Genomic DNA, 19,271 nt, shown 5'->3' on the forward strand with positions numbered 1-19,271 from the left:
GCTAAAGATTTGGCCGGCTGTACATAGCGGTTAAATGTGGGCCATTTGCTTTTGAGTAACAGCATTCAAGAAAGTCACAAAAAAATTTTAAGCTTACTCTGCATTTATATTGCGCTGCCTTTTCTTGCTTTTCCGTAATTGACATCAGAGTAGATATCCTGCCTTTGCTAAGGCATTCAAACCAATCAAAGCCAAACTATATATATATATATATATATATATATATATATATATAATGAAATTTAACTGCCTGCTCTTTTCCTTTCTTCAAGGAACGTTCGAGTGGGAGTTTGAGGAGAGGGACCTCATGGCCTGCTCTGTCACCCCAGTGAGCCCAACTAAGACGAGTTTGAAACACCGCCGCTGTCGACAAAAACCTCAGGCAGACTCAGTGTCAGACAGCTCTGATTCATCAGATTCAGAACAAATGGAAGTGCCTTCACCACTGCTGCGGACGTCAACCGCCTTGTTTCTGTCCAACAAGGATCCGTTGGACTCTGCAAGCGAGGGTTGGGAAGAGCGCCTGGACCCGCGGCGTAGTGCACCTCTCGAAGAGACCCTCACTGAAGATGAAACCAAGGTCGCAAGTGCCCGTGTGGCACCATCCTTCCTACTGCACTGTCTCGTCACTCTTTTGACCCAGTCCTGTCGCGGGGCGGTTCACAAGGGTGATCGCTGGCAAGCCATCGCTACATCCATATCGGGACTATGCCTCCCCGGTGCACTGGAGCTGTTCACCAGCCTCTCCTACTCGCCTCAGGGAGGGTCACAGCTCAAGCAGCTGCTGGGACAGCCCAGTTCCAAGTCTCTGCATCGAAGAGTGTTGCGTCTCATCGTCACAGCAACATCGCAGCTTCTTCACTCAGGGTGTGGTTACTCACATCAGTCCATCCGCAAGTACCGCGTTCTTTCTACACTTCTGGACACGTGCCAGCCTGCGTTGGATGCTGGAGACTCGGAGGCGGTGGTGGAAAGCATGTGTGCTGCGTTGATATTCATTCGGGATGCTATTCGAAGCTTTCCATCGTCGGAGGGAAGCCTGAACTGGATTGTGGAAGCTGTGCACAGGCTGTGTTCTCACAGCAGCCTGCAAGCGATGTTGCGTTCCTCCGATCGCTCGTCTTGCCTCACCGTCAGTGGGCTTCTCGCTGACATTGTTCTGTCGCTGAAGCGTGCCAAGACTGCGCGGAGGCAAGGTGTAGCATTTCATCATCACGATGCCTTGCTTGGAACACAGCTCAGACACAGCATGTCGGAGCCCTCTTCGGGATGTTGCATCGCGTCATTGTGCAGCATCCTCCTCAACACTCCGTTTCTGTCAACACAAGCCCTCTCCCGCTGCGGCGTCTGCTGCTGCATGACGCTCGACGAGGTCTTCGTGCCGCTCCTCTCTGACTTTGGCTCGCGATCCGAGGAAGAAAAACAGCAGATTTTGCAGCTGCTGCAGAAGTACCTGTGTGCGCAGCTGGGCCTGTTTACCCAAGCGTGTTTCACCTGTCGCGAACGCCAGGACAGAGGAGATTCTACATGCGCAACATATTCCTCGCTTTTGAATCAGGGTGATGCAGATATACAGGCTTCCATTGGCCGGCACTTGCTCACTGTTATGGAAGCTTCACGATCACCGTTTCGAGAGCTGATCTGCATGCAGGTGGCGTTGCCATGTTTCCTGGAGTTTGATTTTGCAAATGCAGCGAGCGCAGAGCCGGAGCTGAACCCGTTGTGGTTTTCGGTGTCTGCTTTTTCGCTCCTCGGTGCCGATGCCTCCTCAGTGTTCCTGCCGGAAAGCTTGCAGACGAAGCTTTTGTACCGGTTGCTTGTGCCTTCTGTCGCCCCTGTGTACAGGCATGCAGCTCTGATCCTGATCGAAACCCTCATCCTCGCCTATGTAAATAGTGTCAAAGAAGGAGATGAGAGTGGGAGCACGGAAAACAGCTTGCTGCAGCCCAGTGTTGATGGCGAATCGAATGCGCTCGCAGCGTTCACGCAGTTTCTAGCCGCGGAAACGAAAGAGTTCCTGCGGAAGGTGAGACCCCTCATTACGATGCAATCCATCGAGTCGCTGAACGAGTCCGCTGTCGAGGAAAGCGTGGATCCAAAGTCTGCTGCCAGTCAGGAGGCACAGCTGTCGACGCTGGCCGAACTGTGGTCATCTTGCCGCCGCGTGGCGCAGTGCAGTGTGGTGCGCTCCCATCTGAGGACGGGCAGCTGTTGTGCAGAGGCTTATCGGTTCCTTCTGTGGCTTGTTGACGAGACGGTACAAGCCGGTCCGTGCAGCCGAAAGGTGTTCCCTGCTCTGGAGACATTGCTTGCGTTGCTTCTTCAGTTGTGCCCGGTGCGCCTCTGGTATCAGTCCGAGGTGAGTCCTGCCCTCATTTCTCTTCCTGTGCATTTTTTTGAACGTAGAACTGTATTCTAAACGGGCTTTGAAACACCTCCTGAGGAGAGTGCATGAACTCTATCAATCAATCACTGCATCCTCTTGCAATGAACACCTTAGATAAATAATGCACTTTTGCACACAGCAGCTAACTTGCAGTCACTCTCGAAAGTTGGTTTCGGTTAGTTCTGGCAGATGCGGTGCTGTTCGACTGGTCCCTTGAACTATTTAAGAGTAGGCGAGTAAGATAGCGGCAGCGATGCAAAGCATTCTTTAAAAGCTTGATCTCTGTAGAGGTACATTTCAGCCATTTCCTTTGGTGTGGGCTGCTAGCTGCCAAACGGTTTATCACAAATGCTCTAAAGGAAATGTTGCTCCCTGAAAAACTTGCTGCATACCTGACAGCAGGCACTTGTTGCTTTTCCCATGTTCAGCTTAACTAACTATGATTCTCGCAGCTTTCCTATCTTTTCAATAGAAAATGGAGCTTACATCAGTTTCGTTGTGCGCTTCTCGCATTGGGGCAGGAGCATAAAAAGCCTGCACTGTTGCCGTAACGACTAACTATCAAAATGTGCAATATAGGCACTTGCAAAGGGGGAAGTTAAGAGAACATCACCACCTGCATTGTTTAAAATGCAGAAATTCTGTTACTGCAGTACTGCTACTGCTGCTGTTACGGCCACTGCAGTAAAGCGGAGTCACGTGATCGTACCTGTGGCACAGTATCAACGCTAGCAGCATTTGCTTTACTGGTGGACTTCGTGCTCAGTTTGAAATATACCTGCGCTTAAAAGACACGGACTGAAAGATAGAGACACACACACACAGCGCTGGACTTACAACCGAATTTTTATTTGGGAAACACTGCTCTTTATACACACCAGCAGCTTATAAAAATGGAAGATGGTAACACCCGGATGATAAAAATCGACAAACTGTCTCGTCACATGTCCAGTCCTACCTTCCCTTTTGAAAAAATGCCCTTTCCTTTGATAGTAGTGAAAGGGACGTGCTACTCACGCATGCAACCCCACTGTCCGCTATGCTCATGGCTTCAATTATTTCACGTGCTGTTTGGTCACGGTTCCTGCTTACTATCTTCATCTCGTTATAGGAAGGTACACATTTACACTCTTGACAATGAACAACCAAATTCCCATTGCCTTTCCGTTCCATGTTCTTCCGATGTTCACGGAGCCGCTCGTTCAAACATCGCCCCGTTTGGCCTACATATGCCCAACAAACCACTCTGCTTCGTGCTCAGTATTTAATAAACTATGTTTGCTTTCATCAAAGCCTTTTGTTCAATTATGTTTCTCTTATCAGTGAAACAAGCATGTTACACATTCTTCACACTGGCTGTCATTCCACTAACTGGAGAGTCTGGCTTGAAAATTTGGCATCACATTCTGAAAGACTACTACAAAAGTGAGGTTGTCTTATAATTGCTGCTTGTCGAGCCCATATTAGCTTGGGCCTACTGATCTGGATAACTGATGCCTCCAAACTCCTATGAGATCGCAGGAGTGCTGGCTGCTCAGATAGGGCTGTACAAAACATCTGACTGGCATTTGGTTTGAGGGTGTTCTCTTTTCTGATTGGGCACTTCACGGCTTTGTTTTCCGAAACACTGCGGACCAGTTAGCTGGACTGAAGTATGTATGGCTTGTTAGCAGTGTACTGCTGAGCAACAACAACAAAGTGAAATGGAAAGCTGATATTTCTGGAAACTCACGGAGACAAGGAAATGCATTGTCCAAAAAGATAAGGGATGGCTGGGAAACAGTGCCCCTGTTGCATTGGCTTCGTGTAATCCTTTGTCCTTTTGTGTGCAGTGTTTTTCCGCTTATAAAGGGTCTGACAACTGACTGGAATATGTCATAAGGTTATGGTGGAACGGAAAAGATCTTGCCTCACATTGTAAAGATCAAGCTCTGCAGTATATAAAAAAAAAAGAGGATTTGTAATTTTAATTTCGCTTTGAGAATCGCAGAGAAGAAACTGGAGTGCGAGCTTGTGGTGAAAATTTACCATTATCATGTATCCTACCACGTGACCACAACATTATTAAAATATTACTGATTTTTTCTTAAAGGTGCAGTGAAGAGGAATCTGAACTCGTCTCTTTGCCGCGGGAACTCAGTCTACATGTTCCGAGCATTCTTAGAAACTTCGATTTATTACCCTGTGTGGCCGATTTCTCTAATTAAATCGGATTGACGTCCGGCTCCCGCCTTTCTTTTTAAATTCTCCCCCGTACGGTGGGCGGAGTCGACCAACGCGTGGAGTGCCTTTCGCCCAGTCCCGTGGCGGCTTGCAGCTCTGCCATCAGCGGAGTAATTCGTAGTAATCTGTAGTAGCAAATAGTCCGCGCATATTTTTATTTCTGTGGGCTTATTTTGCGGCTATATTATCTGTGAATGAAACTATTTATTCATGGAAACCCAGAAAACAAAATAAAGCGAAAGCAAAACCTCCACGGAGGTGGCTGACAGGCACTCTACGCGTTGATCGACTCCGCCCAGCGTACGAGGAGAATTCAAAAAATAAAGGCGGGAGCCGGACGTTAATCCGATTTAATTACGGAAATCGGCCACACAGGGCAATAAGTCGCAGTTTCTGAGAATGCTCGGAACGTGTAGATCGAGTTCCCGCGGCAAAGAGACGAGTTCAGATTCCTCTTCAGTGCACCTTTAAAAGCACAGTGTTTTTTTTCTTTCAGGAGTGTTTGTCATAGCACTCTCTCTTGTGCACACTTTGTTGAAAAGCAGTGCTTCCCTCGCATCACCGATGATGTGCTTCTAGCTTCTGTCACTAGGTGGCTTCGCAGTGTTTTGTGTTTCTGTGGTTGAAGTGGTAACCACAGACCACTAACACTGTTGTTGATGAAGCATTCGTTTCTCTGTCCTAACTGATTTAGATGCGGAAACTCAAATGTACGCTACGTTACACTAAAGCTGTCTACTAAGTTAATGTCTGGAGAGTGCGGTGACATGTAATCGCCATCATGGTTTCCCCATCATCATGGATTGCTCATGATCAGTAAAGCTGTCTAGTTAATGTCTGGAGAGTACGGTGACATTTTATCGCCATCATGGTTTCCCCATCATCATGGATTGCTCATGATCAGCATTAGGATACATAAGAACAAGCATATCCCTTGATCGAAAGACTCAATAAAAATATTTCACAGCTTTATTAACAGAATCGGTGCAGATTCAAACACCTTGAACAGTAGGCTTTCCGTTCCACTGAAAGAAACTAGGTGCTTAGAATTAATTTGTCTGTCCGTTTAAGAGGAGTAACTCTTGGCAGCAACTCTGTGGCTCAAGGAGCATTGATTGATTTTTAGTGGTTTTGTACGGCTGCCATGCCATTGTGCTGAAACCAAGCGCCTGTGGTCAGATGTCACTGTCTTTCTCTACGGCATACCAAGTGGTAGAAATGAAGCAAAACACAGCCTTCAGAGGTGTGCTAAAGATGAGAGAAAGCAGAGGAGCTTTTAGATAAGCAGCCCTGTTATCTGTCACTGGTGGGGCAGAGTATAGAAACAGTGTGTAATCTGGAGAATTCGTGAATGGATAAGGCAGTGAGAAGGAAAGAAAGACAGTGCCATTGTTTCAAGGAAGCAGTTGGGTGCCCACGAAAGGTCATGGAGTAGAAAGAGAAGGCGACTTCATTTTGTGGTGTTTTCTGTTCAGGACAAATGCAGCGTAATGTGGGCATGATGAATGAACTCATGGATAAAAATAGTTTGATGAAGAAGTCCTGATTTTGTATTCTAAATTTTTCATTTTTAATAGAACCAATGAAAAAATGTGTTATTAATGAAAAAAAAAAGAAAAGAGATGAGGTAAAATGTGTTCCTATTGAGATTGTTATAAATGGGCCAGACTACTTACATGGTGGCTCGATGGTTTATGGCGTTTCGCTTCTGATCCCGAACGTGGCGGTCGCATTTTTGTGGAGTCAGAACTCAAAAGGCGCCTATTTCCTGTGCAATGTCAGTGCGTGTTGAAGAACCCCACATGGTCGAAATTGATCGCTCTCCACCACGTCACCTCTTTCTCTTTCTCTCCTGGCACCCTCTTCATGAATTTTGGGTATGCACCCTGAGTGAGTTATTTACTGTGCCTTTCTTTCGCTCATAACCATTTATTGTCATTATTATTAGTAGTAGTTTAAACAGTGTAACAACAATAAAACAGCACGACGTGAAACATGTGCTTGTCAGTACATCACAAATACATCTTGTTCGTGTGATATGGCAGTGGGATCAAAGCTAAACGGAACAAGGTAGCGATGCGTGACGCTACTGAATTCAGGAGGCATGTTCGGTTTGGTTTATGGTTTGGTTTATTCGGGTTCAACGTCCTGAAGCAACTCACGTTATGAGGGACGCTGTAGTGAAGGGCTCCAAAAATTTCGACCACCTGGGGTTCTTTGACGTGCACTGACATCGCACTGCACACGGGCCTCTAGAATTTCGCCTCCATCGAAATTCAGCCGCTGCGGCTGGGATTGAACCCGCGTCTTTCGGGTCAGCAACCGAGCGCCGTAACCACTGAGCTATTGGGCGGGGCTGGAGGAATGTTCGATGCATGTTTGAGTGCTCCAACACAACAGTGCACAGGCATACTGCACCTGCAAGCTTCAAATAACTTGGGCACCAGTGTAGTTCACGCATTTTTTTTCTCATAATCGAAGTGAAAAGTGACATCTTGTGTTGCGATTGAATTAGTATTCTCGAACAATCTAAATATTTTCTTCCTGTTCTGCATCATCAGAAGTGACCCTTGCGTTATGTTTGTGGTGGTGCTACATTCGGGTAAAAACAGTACATCATGAAATCTTGTTTCATTTGCCTTTTAAGCAGCTTGTACATTGTAGACAGGTAAAGTGGCATTGTTTATTGGAGGTCTTGTAGACGCTTGCTCTAACTTTGCAGAATTTGTTCCGAAAAAATGTTGCCCACACTGGCATTTATATGTGTGAGCATGGAAAAACATGCCCCGTGATTGTATCCATTCAAGTGCAACCTCAGCTTGTGATCTCATCGGCACCCCCTTGCAGTGCCTTCAACGCAAGGAGCTGGTGCGAGAGCTGCGGAATCGCCTGCACGGCTGCCCCAGCGTCAACCGCACTGCAGCTGAGTGGCGCTGCCTTCTCGACGCCCTGCTTGGCAACCTTGTGCACTGGGCACGTGTGCCTACTCTCTGCAGCCGCCCAAAGGTGCTGATCACGTGCACTGTTGTCACATTCAAAGTTACGTTGTAATGCATCTTGGAGCAAAACTTTCTTTTTCGTAGCTGTTGATATAGTTGGGCTTACAACTACAGTGGTGCCTCATTAATACGGGCACTTTGATTCCAAAGTAAAACCATCCATAAACCGAGTCATCCATAATAAATAATCATGAAAAAAACAAAAGCATATACCACGTATTTCAGGAAAGTTGATGACTAATTTTTTTAAAAATAGGGTTTTTGAGTTAAAGAGAAGCTTTTTATGGCATAGTAGTACCAGTATTGGCGGGCGGAAAAAAACAGGCGTTTCATGTTAACTTTTTAACTATTACCAATAGGCTGATGTGGTTGCAGTTAGAGATTTGTAGCCAGCTGTTATTAATAGCCATATCAGTTTTTAAAATTTCGAAAACACGATTCTTGGTGCTACAGCTCGACAAAATTTGGCTATTCCGACTAGATACGTGCACTGGAGGAGTTGATTTGCCGGCATGCTTTTTTGAAAGCGCATGTATTTTGCCACGATGTAGCCATATTTTGTCGGGCCACAGTGACGAGGGTAATCACGTTTTCGAAATTCTAAAAATTGACATGGCTATTACTAACGGTCGGATGCAAATCTCTAATTGCAGTCAGGTGCCTATCGGTAACAGTTAAAAAGTTAACAATTAAAATTTAGTTAATCACTTTACTAGTTAACATGATTTACCTATTTTACTAGTCAACATGATTCGCCTGTTTTTTGACGTCCGCCAGCACTGATATTACTATGTCGCGAAAAGCTTCTCTTTACCTCAAAAACCTTATTTTTAAAAATTAGTGATCAGCTTCCCTGAAACACTTGGTATATTTAAAAGAAACACTTAGTGATTAAGGTCTACTTATTAGATAGCAGTCTACAGTGAACTAGAAATTAGATGAATTTTTGGAGCTTCAAGTGTATTATTTCTACGAACTATGTTGCTGGAATAGCTTTACTAATAATGCAGTTGCAAAGAAGTTGTTAACGTCATTTGAGGGGCACCGAAATTAATCTTTTCATATTGTTCCGCCTTTATGCATGTGTCTTTTTGTACATCAGCAAACACAGTGGTGCTGCCTCTGTGTGTAGCTCTGCTAGTGTGGGAGTGAGTATGGAAGATTAAAATCCTGTGGATGTTTTTTGCTGGCAAACAGTAAATCTGCAATCATCCTTTCTTTTACTTTTATTTTCAAGGTGGACAGCAGCCTGGCATCTCGTGCAGCCTTACTCCGACACGAGTCCAGCTCTGCTTCCCTCCTCCCTGCAGCTGACGACGAACTTGGCTACGAAGCCGACTCGGAGTCCAGTCCTGACGACTACGCAACATCGGAAGGGACACTGTCCGTGTCACGGGAGGCTGGTGAGAGTTCCACGCCTCACTTTTCTGCAGCGACTCTCTTGGTGTTCCACATGTCGCAGTGGCTCAGTGACTTTGGCGTTCGGCTGCTGATCCCAAGGTTGCGGATTCAATCTCAGCTGCAGCAGCCGTATTCTGATGGTGGTGATAGAGGTGTGCGATGTCAATGCCTGCTAGCCCCCTGGAACGCATGGCCTCATATGAAGACATGTGTTTATTCTACTGTAAAATTCTTTCATTCACTTGCAGCGTGTCACTAGCCGCATGGTGTTCTCGATCATAAGTAAGGGAATGGGAGGGTGAATAGTAGGATACAAATACGTGCCCTCATCATATCAGGCCCTTATTCATCATCATCATCATCATCATCATCATCAGCCTGACTACACCCACTGCAGGGCAAAGGCCTCTCCCATGTCTCTCCAATTAACCCTGTCCTTTGTCAGTTGCCGCCACTGTATCCCCGCAAACTTCGTAATCTCATCCGCCCACCTAACTTTCTGCCGTCCCCTGCTACGTTTGCTTTCTCTTGGAATCCACTCCGTTACCCTTAAGGATCAGCGGTTATCTTGCCTTCACATTACATGCCCTGCCCAAGCCCACTTCTTCCTCTTGATTTCAACTAGGATGTCATTAACCCGCGTTTGTTCCCTCACCCACTCCGCCCTCTTCCGATCTCTTAACGTTACACCTATCATTTTCCTTTCCATAGCTCGCTGCATTGTCCTTAAATTAAGCTGAACCTTCTTTGTTAGCCTCCACATTTCTGCCCCATAGGTGAGTACCGGTAGGATACAGCTGTTATATACTTTCCTCTTCATGGATATTGGTAAGCTACCATTCATTACCTGAGAGAACCTGCCACACGCACTCCACCCCATTCTTATTCTTCTAGTTATTTCCCTCTCATGATCCGGATCTGCGGTCACTACCTGCCCTAAGTAGACATATTCTCTTACTACTTCTAGCACCTCGCTACCAATTGCGAACTGCTGTTCCCTTGCAAGGCTATTGAACATTATGCAAGGCTATTGAACATAGCCTTGCATTCACATTCACGGAGGGTTAAAGAACCCAGGCGGCCTAAGTTAATCCAGAGTCCTCCAGTATAGCGTCCCTTGTAGCCCATGTGGCACTTCGTAATGACAAGCCTCTCAAATTATAATTTTTTCCTGGTGTTCTAACCCACCGTGGTGGCTCTGTGGCTTTGGTGTTGGGCAGCTGGGCCCAAGGTTGAGGGTTCAAATCCTGGGTGCAGTGGCATAGCTTTGTTATTTTCCATTGGCTGAAAACCACTCTTGTGGAGGCAATAGTTGGACTTGCCTTCTCCGATGTGTGCGAGTTAAATCAGGCATTTCTTGGCACACATAGCATATGCACCCGAAGCTCCGATCGCGCGTCCTGGAGATGTTTTGTACCTAATAGTATGTAGGGAACCTCAGGTTGTCTAAAATAATATTAGCCCCTCCACTATGGTGTCCCTTATGGTCAACATGCAGCTGTGGGCTGTGGGACATTAACACGTTCACTGTGTCATGGGCCACCGGTGGGTCACGTCGTGTACTCATGCTGTGCAGCTATGAATACACAACGCACCATGAGTCACACGATGCAGGAGTGTGACAGCTCAGATTTTTCAAGGAGCATGCGAAAGGCACGCATGGCATGTCACTATTGCCATCTGTTGGCGGTTTCAAAGAGTTGGCTTCGTGTGGGGCTCACTGGTGAGTCACATTGAACCTGAAATAATTTAATGGTGTCCCACAAGAGAGCCATGACATGCAGGGATTAGGGCTCTGAAAGTCATTGCCACTTTGACTGTGTTGAAACCACACGTTATACACCATCCTTTTTGGTGTTGCTTGTCCTTTTCACACGTGTCTTCTGAACAAACAGTAGTGTGCGTACCAGCACCAGGCAGCCTGCAGCCGTGGTCGCATGTGTGCTGTGCAGGGGATGTGTCGGTGGTGTGCTACGAGGAGGTCTGCTCCCTGGTGCTGGACCTGGTCTGCCGCCTGTGCCCAAACCGCACTGACGTGGCGCTGCATGCCATCCAGAGGCTCACCACGCTCTGCTCCCAGCACCCTCTGCTCCTCACCCTGTTTGTGAAGCAGGTGTGTGTCTTGCCTTCTGGAACTGTTCATTTCAATTTGCGGTTTGTTTCAATGCGAATGCATTATACGCCCCATTAAGGGTGCACTTAAGAGGATTTGGAGCTCGTCTTTTTATCGCGGGAACTTGATCTACACGCTCCAGGCATTCTTAGTATGGTCCTGTACAGCTGATTTTCCTATTAAATCTAATTAAGCATCCCGGTTCCCGCTTTTTTTTTTTTTAACTCTCTTCCTCAAGTAGGAGGAGTCGACCAACGTGTGGAGTGCCGTTCAGCCGGTTGCGTGGCGGCTTGCTACTCTGCCATCGGTGGATGGATACATAAAGCAAAAAGTCCATGTGCATTTTTATTTCCATGGGCCTAATGTGTAGTTGTGTTGTCTGCGACTGAAACTAGCTATTCATTGAAATCTAAAAAACAAAATCAAAGTGGAAGCGGCTGGTTGAAAGCACTCCAGGTGAGCTAAAAAGAAATTGCGGGAGATGGGACGCCTAATTAGATTTAATAGGAAAATTGGCTACAAAGGACAATAATTCAGTTTCTGAGAATGCTTGGAGTGTGTAGATAGAGTTCGCACTTTAAAAAGATGAGCTCAGAATCATTTTTAGTGCACCTTTAATAGAAAAGCTGGCGTTCGCCGTCTATGGCACGAAATTCGAAGGATATCGAACATCTTTTGACGCAGCACTAAATTTCGTTTCGGTGCATGTCACTGTGGTCAGCACTCTACGAATGACCACCATGCTTGGTCATGTGGGCCAAGATTTTCGCCCACCAGTGTCCGATATTTAGCATTGCCTGCATCATCATTCTATATGTCAACATATGCGGAGTACTGTGCACATGCCCAGGTACCGATACAGTGGAATCGAACTAAATGGGCCTCATGCTGGCTTCACTGTCACTGGGCATGGCACCATTAGAAGCATGCAGAACATTAATCTGTTCATTTACCTTGTGCTACATACCTCATGTTTGTTGTCTTGTTCATTTAGTGTTTTATGTAAAGTCCACTTCATCAGGAGGAGACGTAATGCAGAGCTGCTCCTAACATTCATCGCCTGCAGGGTGCTGTGGGGAAACTGTGCCATGGCCTTGGCTGCCTCCTCCACCTGCCTGACCAGCCTGACCTCATAGAGCACCACACCCTGGGTACATTATGCTTTCTTTTACCGGATTGTTCTGGCCTGATTAAAACAGTTAAGAAAAAGAAAGATTTGTGCACCTTTGCTGTGTCTAGTTGTGTCGTAACTTTCACTTGTTAGAACAAACGATGACCAGTGGCTGTTCATAATCTTAACCATAAAACAGTCGTTTGTCATTTGACTGACTTTTTATTTATTTATTTCACATACTTTCAGGGCCCGAAGGCATTACAGAAAGGAGTGGTACAACAAAAAAAAATACAGTGCATAGTTATACAAAACAAGTTATATGATGGCAGAAAACACAGTTTTCTTGAAGTTCTCAACATCGGTAATGGCAGCGATGGAGGGAGGAAGGTCGTTCCAGTCAGCGCTGGTTTTAGGAATAAAAGAATCATGACACAATTTGGTTCTCGAAAATGGAACACCGACTTTAAATATATGATCGGAACGGGATGAAATGTATGAAGGGCTCGAAAAAAGATGATCCTTTAACAGGGGGTTATGGTGATACAGTTTGTGGAAAAGACATAGTCGAAAACACTTCCGGCGCGAAGAAAGGTCTGGTAAGGCAAGTGTGTTTTTCATAGAAGTAATGCTGGCGTAACGGGAATAGTTAGTTAAGATGAAACGTGCTGCACGATTTTGAATGGATTCTAGTGTGTTTATCAGTGTGATTATATTAGGATCCCAAACTGCAGATGCATATTCTAACTTTGGTCGTACTAATGTTTTATAAAGGGTTAGTTTTATCGGCAGAGGCGCGGTAGAGAAATTTCGGCGCAAGTATCCAAGAGTCCTATTGGCGTTATTTGCGACATGTTCGACGTGTCTATTGTCTATGCCATGATAAGTTACGTGAGATATGAACACCTAGGTATTTGTAGGAGTTAACTGATTCAAGTGGAATGTCGTGAAGAACATAAGTACGCTTGTTATCAGTGATGTTAGTGCGACGTGACACATGCATCGTTTTACATTTATTAACGTTTAGTCGCATGCACCACTTATCACACCAGTTAGATACGCTTGTGAGATCATCCTGAAAATAAATAGAATCAGTTTGGTTAGATATTTTGTGATAGATGACGCAGTCGTCTGCGAAAAGCCTGATAGAAGAATGAGAAATGCATTCAGGAATATCGTTAATGTAAATTAGGAAGAGAAGAGGTCCCAGTACCGACCCTTGTGGTACACCGGATGTCACAGAGGTGTGAGAGGAGGAACAGCCGTTAGCAGAGACATATTGAGTTCGATTCGATAAGAAGATTTTAATCCAGTTCAGTACGTTAGGGTCAATGTTAAGCATGCTAAGCTTAAGAATTAGGAGATCGTGGGAAACAGTATCAAAAGCTTTCGCGAAGTCCAAAAACACACAGTCTACATCAATGTTCAAGTCAGTGTAAGCAAAAAGGTCATTAGTAAAACATACAAGCTGTGTTTCACATGAAAATGTCTTCCTGAAACCGTGTTGTTCTGCTGAAAAGAAGGAATTAGACTCAAGGAAATCAATCAGATGAGAGTATATGATATGCTCCAAAATTTTACATGGTATACTTGTGAGTGATATAGGACGATAGTTATCGGGAGAATGAGTGTGACCTGATTTTGGTACTGGAACAACCTTGCCAACCCTCCAATCGCCTGGAAGTACTGAGGAACAGAGTGACTGGGAAAAAAGCATTGAAAGCATAATAGAAGAGTAGGGTTCAGAGAGTTTCAGCATTTTAGAGCTGATTGCATCGTCACCGGGCGAAGAAGACATTTTCAAGTTTTCAACCAACTTTTGCACACCGACCCAGTCAATACTGATAGGGTCCATTGGCAAATAAGAGAAAGTAGTTACAGGCGGTAAAATATTAGCACTTTTCTGGAAAACGGAAGCAAACACATCATTTAAAACGGAACAACACTGGTTCGGAGGAATGGAAATATTGTCAGAACGGGTTAGTTGAATTACCTTATCTTCTTTGCCCCCAACAATATTCCAGAATTTACGCGGATTAGATTGCAGAAGTGATGGGAGGGTGTTGTCAAAAAAGTTCTGTTTAGCATCTTTAACAGCCATTAAATATTCAACATGAATGCGATGATATGCTGCCCAGCGTTCAGGAAGGTTAGATGCTTTAGCGCGACGAAAAATACGCTTCTTTTTGTTGCATAAGCGGCGTAGGGTTTTGGTAAACCACGGAGAGGTAGTATTTGAGACAATCTTAATTTTAGGTACGTATCTATCTATTAATTCTATCAGTTTATTTTTGTACAAGGACCAGTTTTCTTCAATAGTAAGTTCGGAAAAGTTCTCAGTGTAGTCGGCAATGAATGATTCTAGTTCAGCTGTGATGGACGTGGTATCGGCGGCATTGTAATCACATATGGTCTTAACTATTTTCTTAGGACGAACATTCTTCCTAATTGTGAAGTGAAGCAGTGAGTGGTCACTCAGTCCTTCTAGGTACGTTGGCGGAGAGACCAAATCTGGAGCTGTAGTAAAACAGAGGTCTAAAATATTAGATGATGTGCTGGTGGTACGTGTGGGTTTGTTAATTAGCTGGGTTAGATTAAAATCGGCGCAGGTGTCTAAAAAATTAGTGCACTCGGAGGATGGCTGCTTAAGGGAGGGAATACAGTTTCGCCACACTATGTTTGGGAAGTTAAAATCACCCAGTAGGAATAAGTGTGATTTCGGGTGTCGAACAATTAATTTATTCAGGGCATCATGAAGGTCGGCGCAAAAAGTAGTAGGTGAGGATGGGGATCTATAACAAGCGCAAAAGATAAGGTCACCCGTTGGAAAGCTAACATGGATGCAAACGATTTCTAGTGGTGAATCGATAGAGATAACAAAGGAATTGATAGCAGAGCTCACGGCAATCAGTACACCTCCGCCTGTTCGGAAATCGCGGTCGTATCTGTAAAACTTGTATGTTTTTTCGCAGTCTAGTATTTCGCTATTCTTTATTTTTGCTGAGAGCCAAGTTTCGGTGAGCACAACAATATCAGCCGAGCATGCATCGATATGTGACGATAGTGATGTACGTTTGTTGATGACACTTCGGACATTAGTGAAAAGAAGCGATATGTAGTCTGTTTGCGTTCGATCATGAGATAGCTATGCTGAGCTTGAATGTGCGGTGGGTGAACCTGGTGGTGTGAAGTCTCTTTTTGGGGTAATTGCACTCCTGGCTGGTCCGATTTCGCATACTTCGTCAGTAGCTGCACAATAAGCGTAGCATTTTTTACCTATGATCAATTTGTTGTGGCGTAAAGAATAGAATTGGCCGCTAGCCTTGCCGAAATCACTAAGGGCTTTCCGCGATTTACGGGTTGCTTTACAAAAATCTTCGCCGATAGAAACGCCTTCTTCTTTAAACTTTGATTTTTGTGAAAGTATATATTCTCGAGTTTTATAGGACGCAAACTTAGCAATAACAGGTCGTGTTTTGCCATTTCCAAAGCTGCCTAACCTATGAGCCCTGTGAATCGCGACTTCCGAGGAATTCAGATTGAGACACTTCGAAAGAAAGTGTTGGATCTGGGCTTCCGATTGTGCCCACGTTTCTGTCGAATTGTCAGAGATGCCATAGAATAGTAAGTTGTCGCGTCTTGACTGGTCCTCCAGCTCGTCCAGTCTGGACGCGAGCGCAACGCTCTCATTTGAAACAGCCTCTTGGACTGCTGCAGTAACATCGCTACTAGAAGGCATGTTTTCGAGACACTCAACCGCGGCTTCCACAGCAGTCATCCTATTAGAAAGGTCTGAAACAGTGTCGGACAGCGCTTCCTGGTTAACCTTGAGTTCAGCTATGGCATTCATCATTTCTTCATGTCGGTCAAATGTTTAGGGGAATCCCCCAAGGTAACTACGAAGTTTTTTAGTTTAACTACGAAGTTTCTGAGAAAGCTGTATAGCTTTCCTTTGTAGCCGTATGGCTGCGCTTGGGTGGATGCCAATGAGTAATTACTCCCTTATTACAAATCTACTCCACCTTGGGGGATTCCCCTAAACATTTGACCAACACTCTTCCCACTTCGAGTTACTGATCAATTCGCTCTTGCCCTACCATAAGCTTGCCGTCCCGGTTAGCTCAATTGGTAGAGCGACTGCTCCGGTGTGGCGGTGGTTCCGGGTTCGAACCCCGGACCAGGACGAATTTTTCTTTAACTACGAAGTTTCTGAGAAAGCTGTATAGCTTTCCTTTGTAGCCGTATGGCTGCGCTTGGGTGGATGCCAATGAGTAATTACTCCCTTATTACAAATCTACTCCACCTTGGGGGATTCCCCTAAACATTTGACCAACACTCTTCCCACTTCGAGTTACTGATCAATTCGCTCTCGCCCTACCATAAGCTTGCCGTCCCGGTTAGCTCAATTGGTAGAGCGACTGCTCCGGTGTGGCGGTGGTTCCGGGTTCGAACCCCGGACCAGGACGAATTTTTCTTTAACTACGAAGTTTCTGAGAAAGCTGTATAGCTTTCCTTTGTAGCCGTATGGCTGCGCTTGGGTGGATGCCAATGAGTAATTACTCCCTTATTACAAATCTACTCCACCTTGGGGGATTCCCCTAAACATTTGACCAACACTCTTCCCACTTCGAGTTACTGATCAATTCGCTCTCGCCCTACCATAAGCTTGCCGTCCCGGTTAGCTCAATTGGTAGAGCGACTGCTCCGGTGTGGCGGTGGTTCCGGGTTCGAACCCCGGACCAGGACGAATTTTTCTTTAACTACGAAGTTTCTGAGAAAGCTGTATAGCTTTCCTTTGTAGCCGTATGGCTGCGCTTGGGTGGATGCCAATGAGTAATTACTCCCTTATTATATTTCTTCATGTCGTGTATCAAACTTGGACGACAAAGCAGCTATCGCGGCCATAACTTCACTATGCTGACGGTCCACATCCTTGTTAGGACCAGGATTTAGTTCTACATCGCCGGAAAGTAACAGCAACATTGCAGTGGATACACAATCATTCAAGGTGGCAGCAAGCACTTGTGGGCAAGGGAAGAGCAGCAAACATACATTGCTTGTACGTTTGCAAAATAGGGATTCAGATTGACTAACCTGCACAAGAAAGCAGAATGGAGAACTTAGCGACCGCATGGTAGCCGCTCTCCCATGCCCACTGGAAGCGCCTCGTAGATGCCAGCTGCTTAAATAGGGGCGGTGCAGTGCTTCCGCTGACGGATGCGTCGATGTTCCACGAGACTCAGACGTGAAGGTGATGACGTCTACTGTGCTCAGATAAGGCCCGTTGTCAGCTGTTGGTAGTCGCAGATCCAGGCCAAATTCCCAAGCAGATATCGATGCATAACACGTGTCAGTCGGTGAGGACGGGAAGCCATAGACAGCAAGCTGCACAGGAAAGCAGAATGGAGAACTTAGCGACCGCATGGTAGCCGCTCTCCCATGCCCACTGAACGTTTCTATGAAGCCTGAATGTTTGTGCGGAGAAGTTTGTAGGTACAGGGTGGCCGCAGCTGGCAGAGGACAGGCTTAATTGTAGAGACATGGGAGAGGACTTTGCCCTGCAGTGGACGTAGTCAGGCTGATGACGATGAAATCGTACAGGTGGCGTCCTATAAGTAAGCTATCATTAGTGTTATTAATATCTGGTGCAGAGCTCCAGGAGAGCCTGGTGTCGCTGCTGGTGCTCTTCTGTCGGCGAAGCCTCAGCTCCCAGGACTTGGTGGCCTACATGGGCCTGCTGAAGGGAACCCAGTCTGCCTTTGTGAGTGTGCCTGCTCCTGCATGGTAGCGACGTGGAATGTTTTTTTTGTTAGCTTTTTTTTTTGGTCTAATAACTGTTAATATTAAATGCCAACATCCTATGCTGTTCACACGAGAGCACCAAAAGCTGAATGGAGGGAATTAAAAGAGCAGACTCTCACATGCAGTGAACATATACATAGAAGAGTAAACTGACACACTTTTTTTCATCCTGCCCCGCCGCGGTGGCTCAGTGGTTAAGGCGCTCGGCTGCTGAACCGAAAGACGTGGGCTCGATCCTGGCCGCGGCGGCCGAATTTCGATGAAGCCGAAATTCTAGAGGCCCGTGTGCTGTGCGATGTCAGTGCACGTTAAAGAACCCCAGGTGGTCGAAATTTCCAGAGCCCTTCACTACGGCGTCCCTCATAGCCTGAGTTGCTTTGGGACGTTAAACCCCAACAAACCAAACCAAACCAAACTTTGTTTCATCCTGTGTGACTTTTGGAACTCTTGTGTGAACGAAGTAGTGAACTAACTTTTTTCCAACAATACCCATTGACAGAATGTCCTTTCCTTTTCTTTCTGGCCCAAGGAGCACTCCTTGGTACATTTCTGTTATGTGAAATATGATAAAGTGAACCATGATACAAATCTTTTCAGTTTGATACCACCCAGTGCGTGCTGCTCATGACCCGAATATGAATTTTTGAAATTGTATTGAGTGTGTTGCCTGTGATTGTTCCCTCTTTGTATCTGGTTAAGGGTTGGTAGATTGTAACTGCAGTGCACACATATTTGTAATGTCTGTAACATCTTCTCTTCCAATTCTTTGCTGCCCAGGGCCCCATACTGCAGGGTCTCTTGGCCCTGGCCAACTGTGGGGACCGTGGGCCCCAGTGCTGGCTGCAGTTCCCACCTCTGGCAGCAGATGACGATGACGAGGTGTTGCTCCTGCCCTCCGTACAGCAGGTGCTCACAGATTCAGCTGTTTTTGTACTCTTCAGTTTGTGCCATAATCACATGTCCAGCAGTTGTAGACATCGGCCTGCTACTATCATAGGGTGATGCATAGTGGTAGCCCATCTTGGGCTAGGTGGCGCTTGTCACCACTCCACTACAAAGGGAAAGCCTTTATCTATGCATCCACCCTTGTGGAGGTGTATGGGAGCTTGAATCTGTCTTTGACTAGACTTGCACAAGAACTTTTAATTTTTGCTAAGAAGTTCGTGCTTCGTTGTGATGATTGCAGGTTGCTGGGCACAGTGTTTAGGAAGCATACATCTATTCATGTAGGTTTGA

General features: G+C 45.8%; 2 protein-coding genes across 4 annotated transcripts in view; one reads left to right on the plus strand and one right to left on the minus strand.

The window, feature by feature from the left end:
• The window catches only part of mv (lysosomal-trafficking regulator mauve), an 86,826-nt gene that overhangs the window by 7,046 nt on the left and 60,509 nt on the right, over positions 1 to 19,271 (plus strand). For all 3 annotated transcript variants that reach the window (XM_089561621.1, XM_089561619.1, XM_089561620.1), the window contains exons 6-12: positions 273 to 2,359; positions 7,457 to 7,615; positions 8,846 to 9,011; positions 10,962 to 11,122; positions 12,189 to 12,273; positions 17,885 to 17,994; positions 18,813 to 18,941. In XM_089561621.1, the coding sequence (XP_089417747.1) occupies positions 273 to 2,359; positions 7,457 to 7,615; positions 8,846 to 9,011; positions 10,962 to 11,122; positions 12,189 to 12,273; positions 17,885 to 17,994; positions 18,813 to 18,941 (2,897 nt within the window). The remainder of the gene's footprint in view (positions 1 to 272; positions 2,360 to 7,456; positions 7,616 to 8,845; positions 9,012 to 10,961; positions 11,123 to 12,188; positions 12,274 to 17,884; positions 17,995 to 18,812; positions 18,942 to 19,271) is intronic.
• LOC149330901 (uncharacterized) lies at positions 15,379 to 16,062 on the minus strand. The gene has a single exon (XM_089561274.1). The coding sequence runs from the start codon at positions 16,009 to 16,011 to the stop codon at positions 15,379 to 15,381; it is 633 nt and encodes a 210-aa protein (XP_089417400.1). The 5' UTR covers positions 16,012 to 16,062.

Source organism: Amblyomma mixtum, chromosome 9 (genome assembly GCF_055824585.1).
Source record: "Amblyomma mixtum isolate Tamu chromosome 9, ASM5582458v1, whole genome shotgun sequence".
Classification (NCBI taxonomy): Eukaryota; Metazoa; Arthropoda; class Arachnida; order Ixodida; family Ixodidae; genus Amblyomma; species Amblyomma mixtum.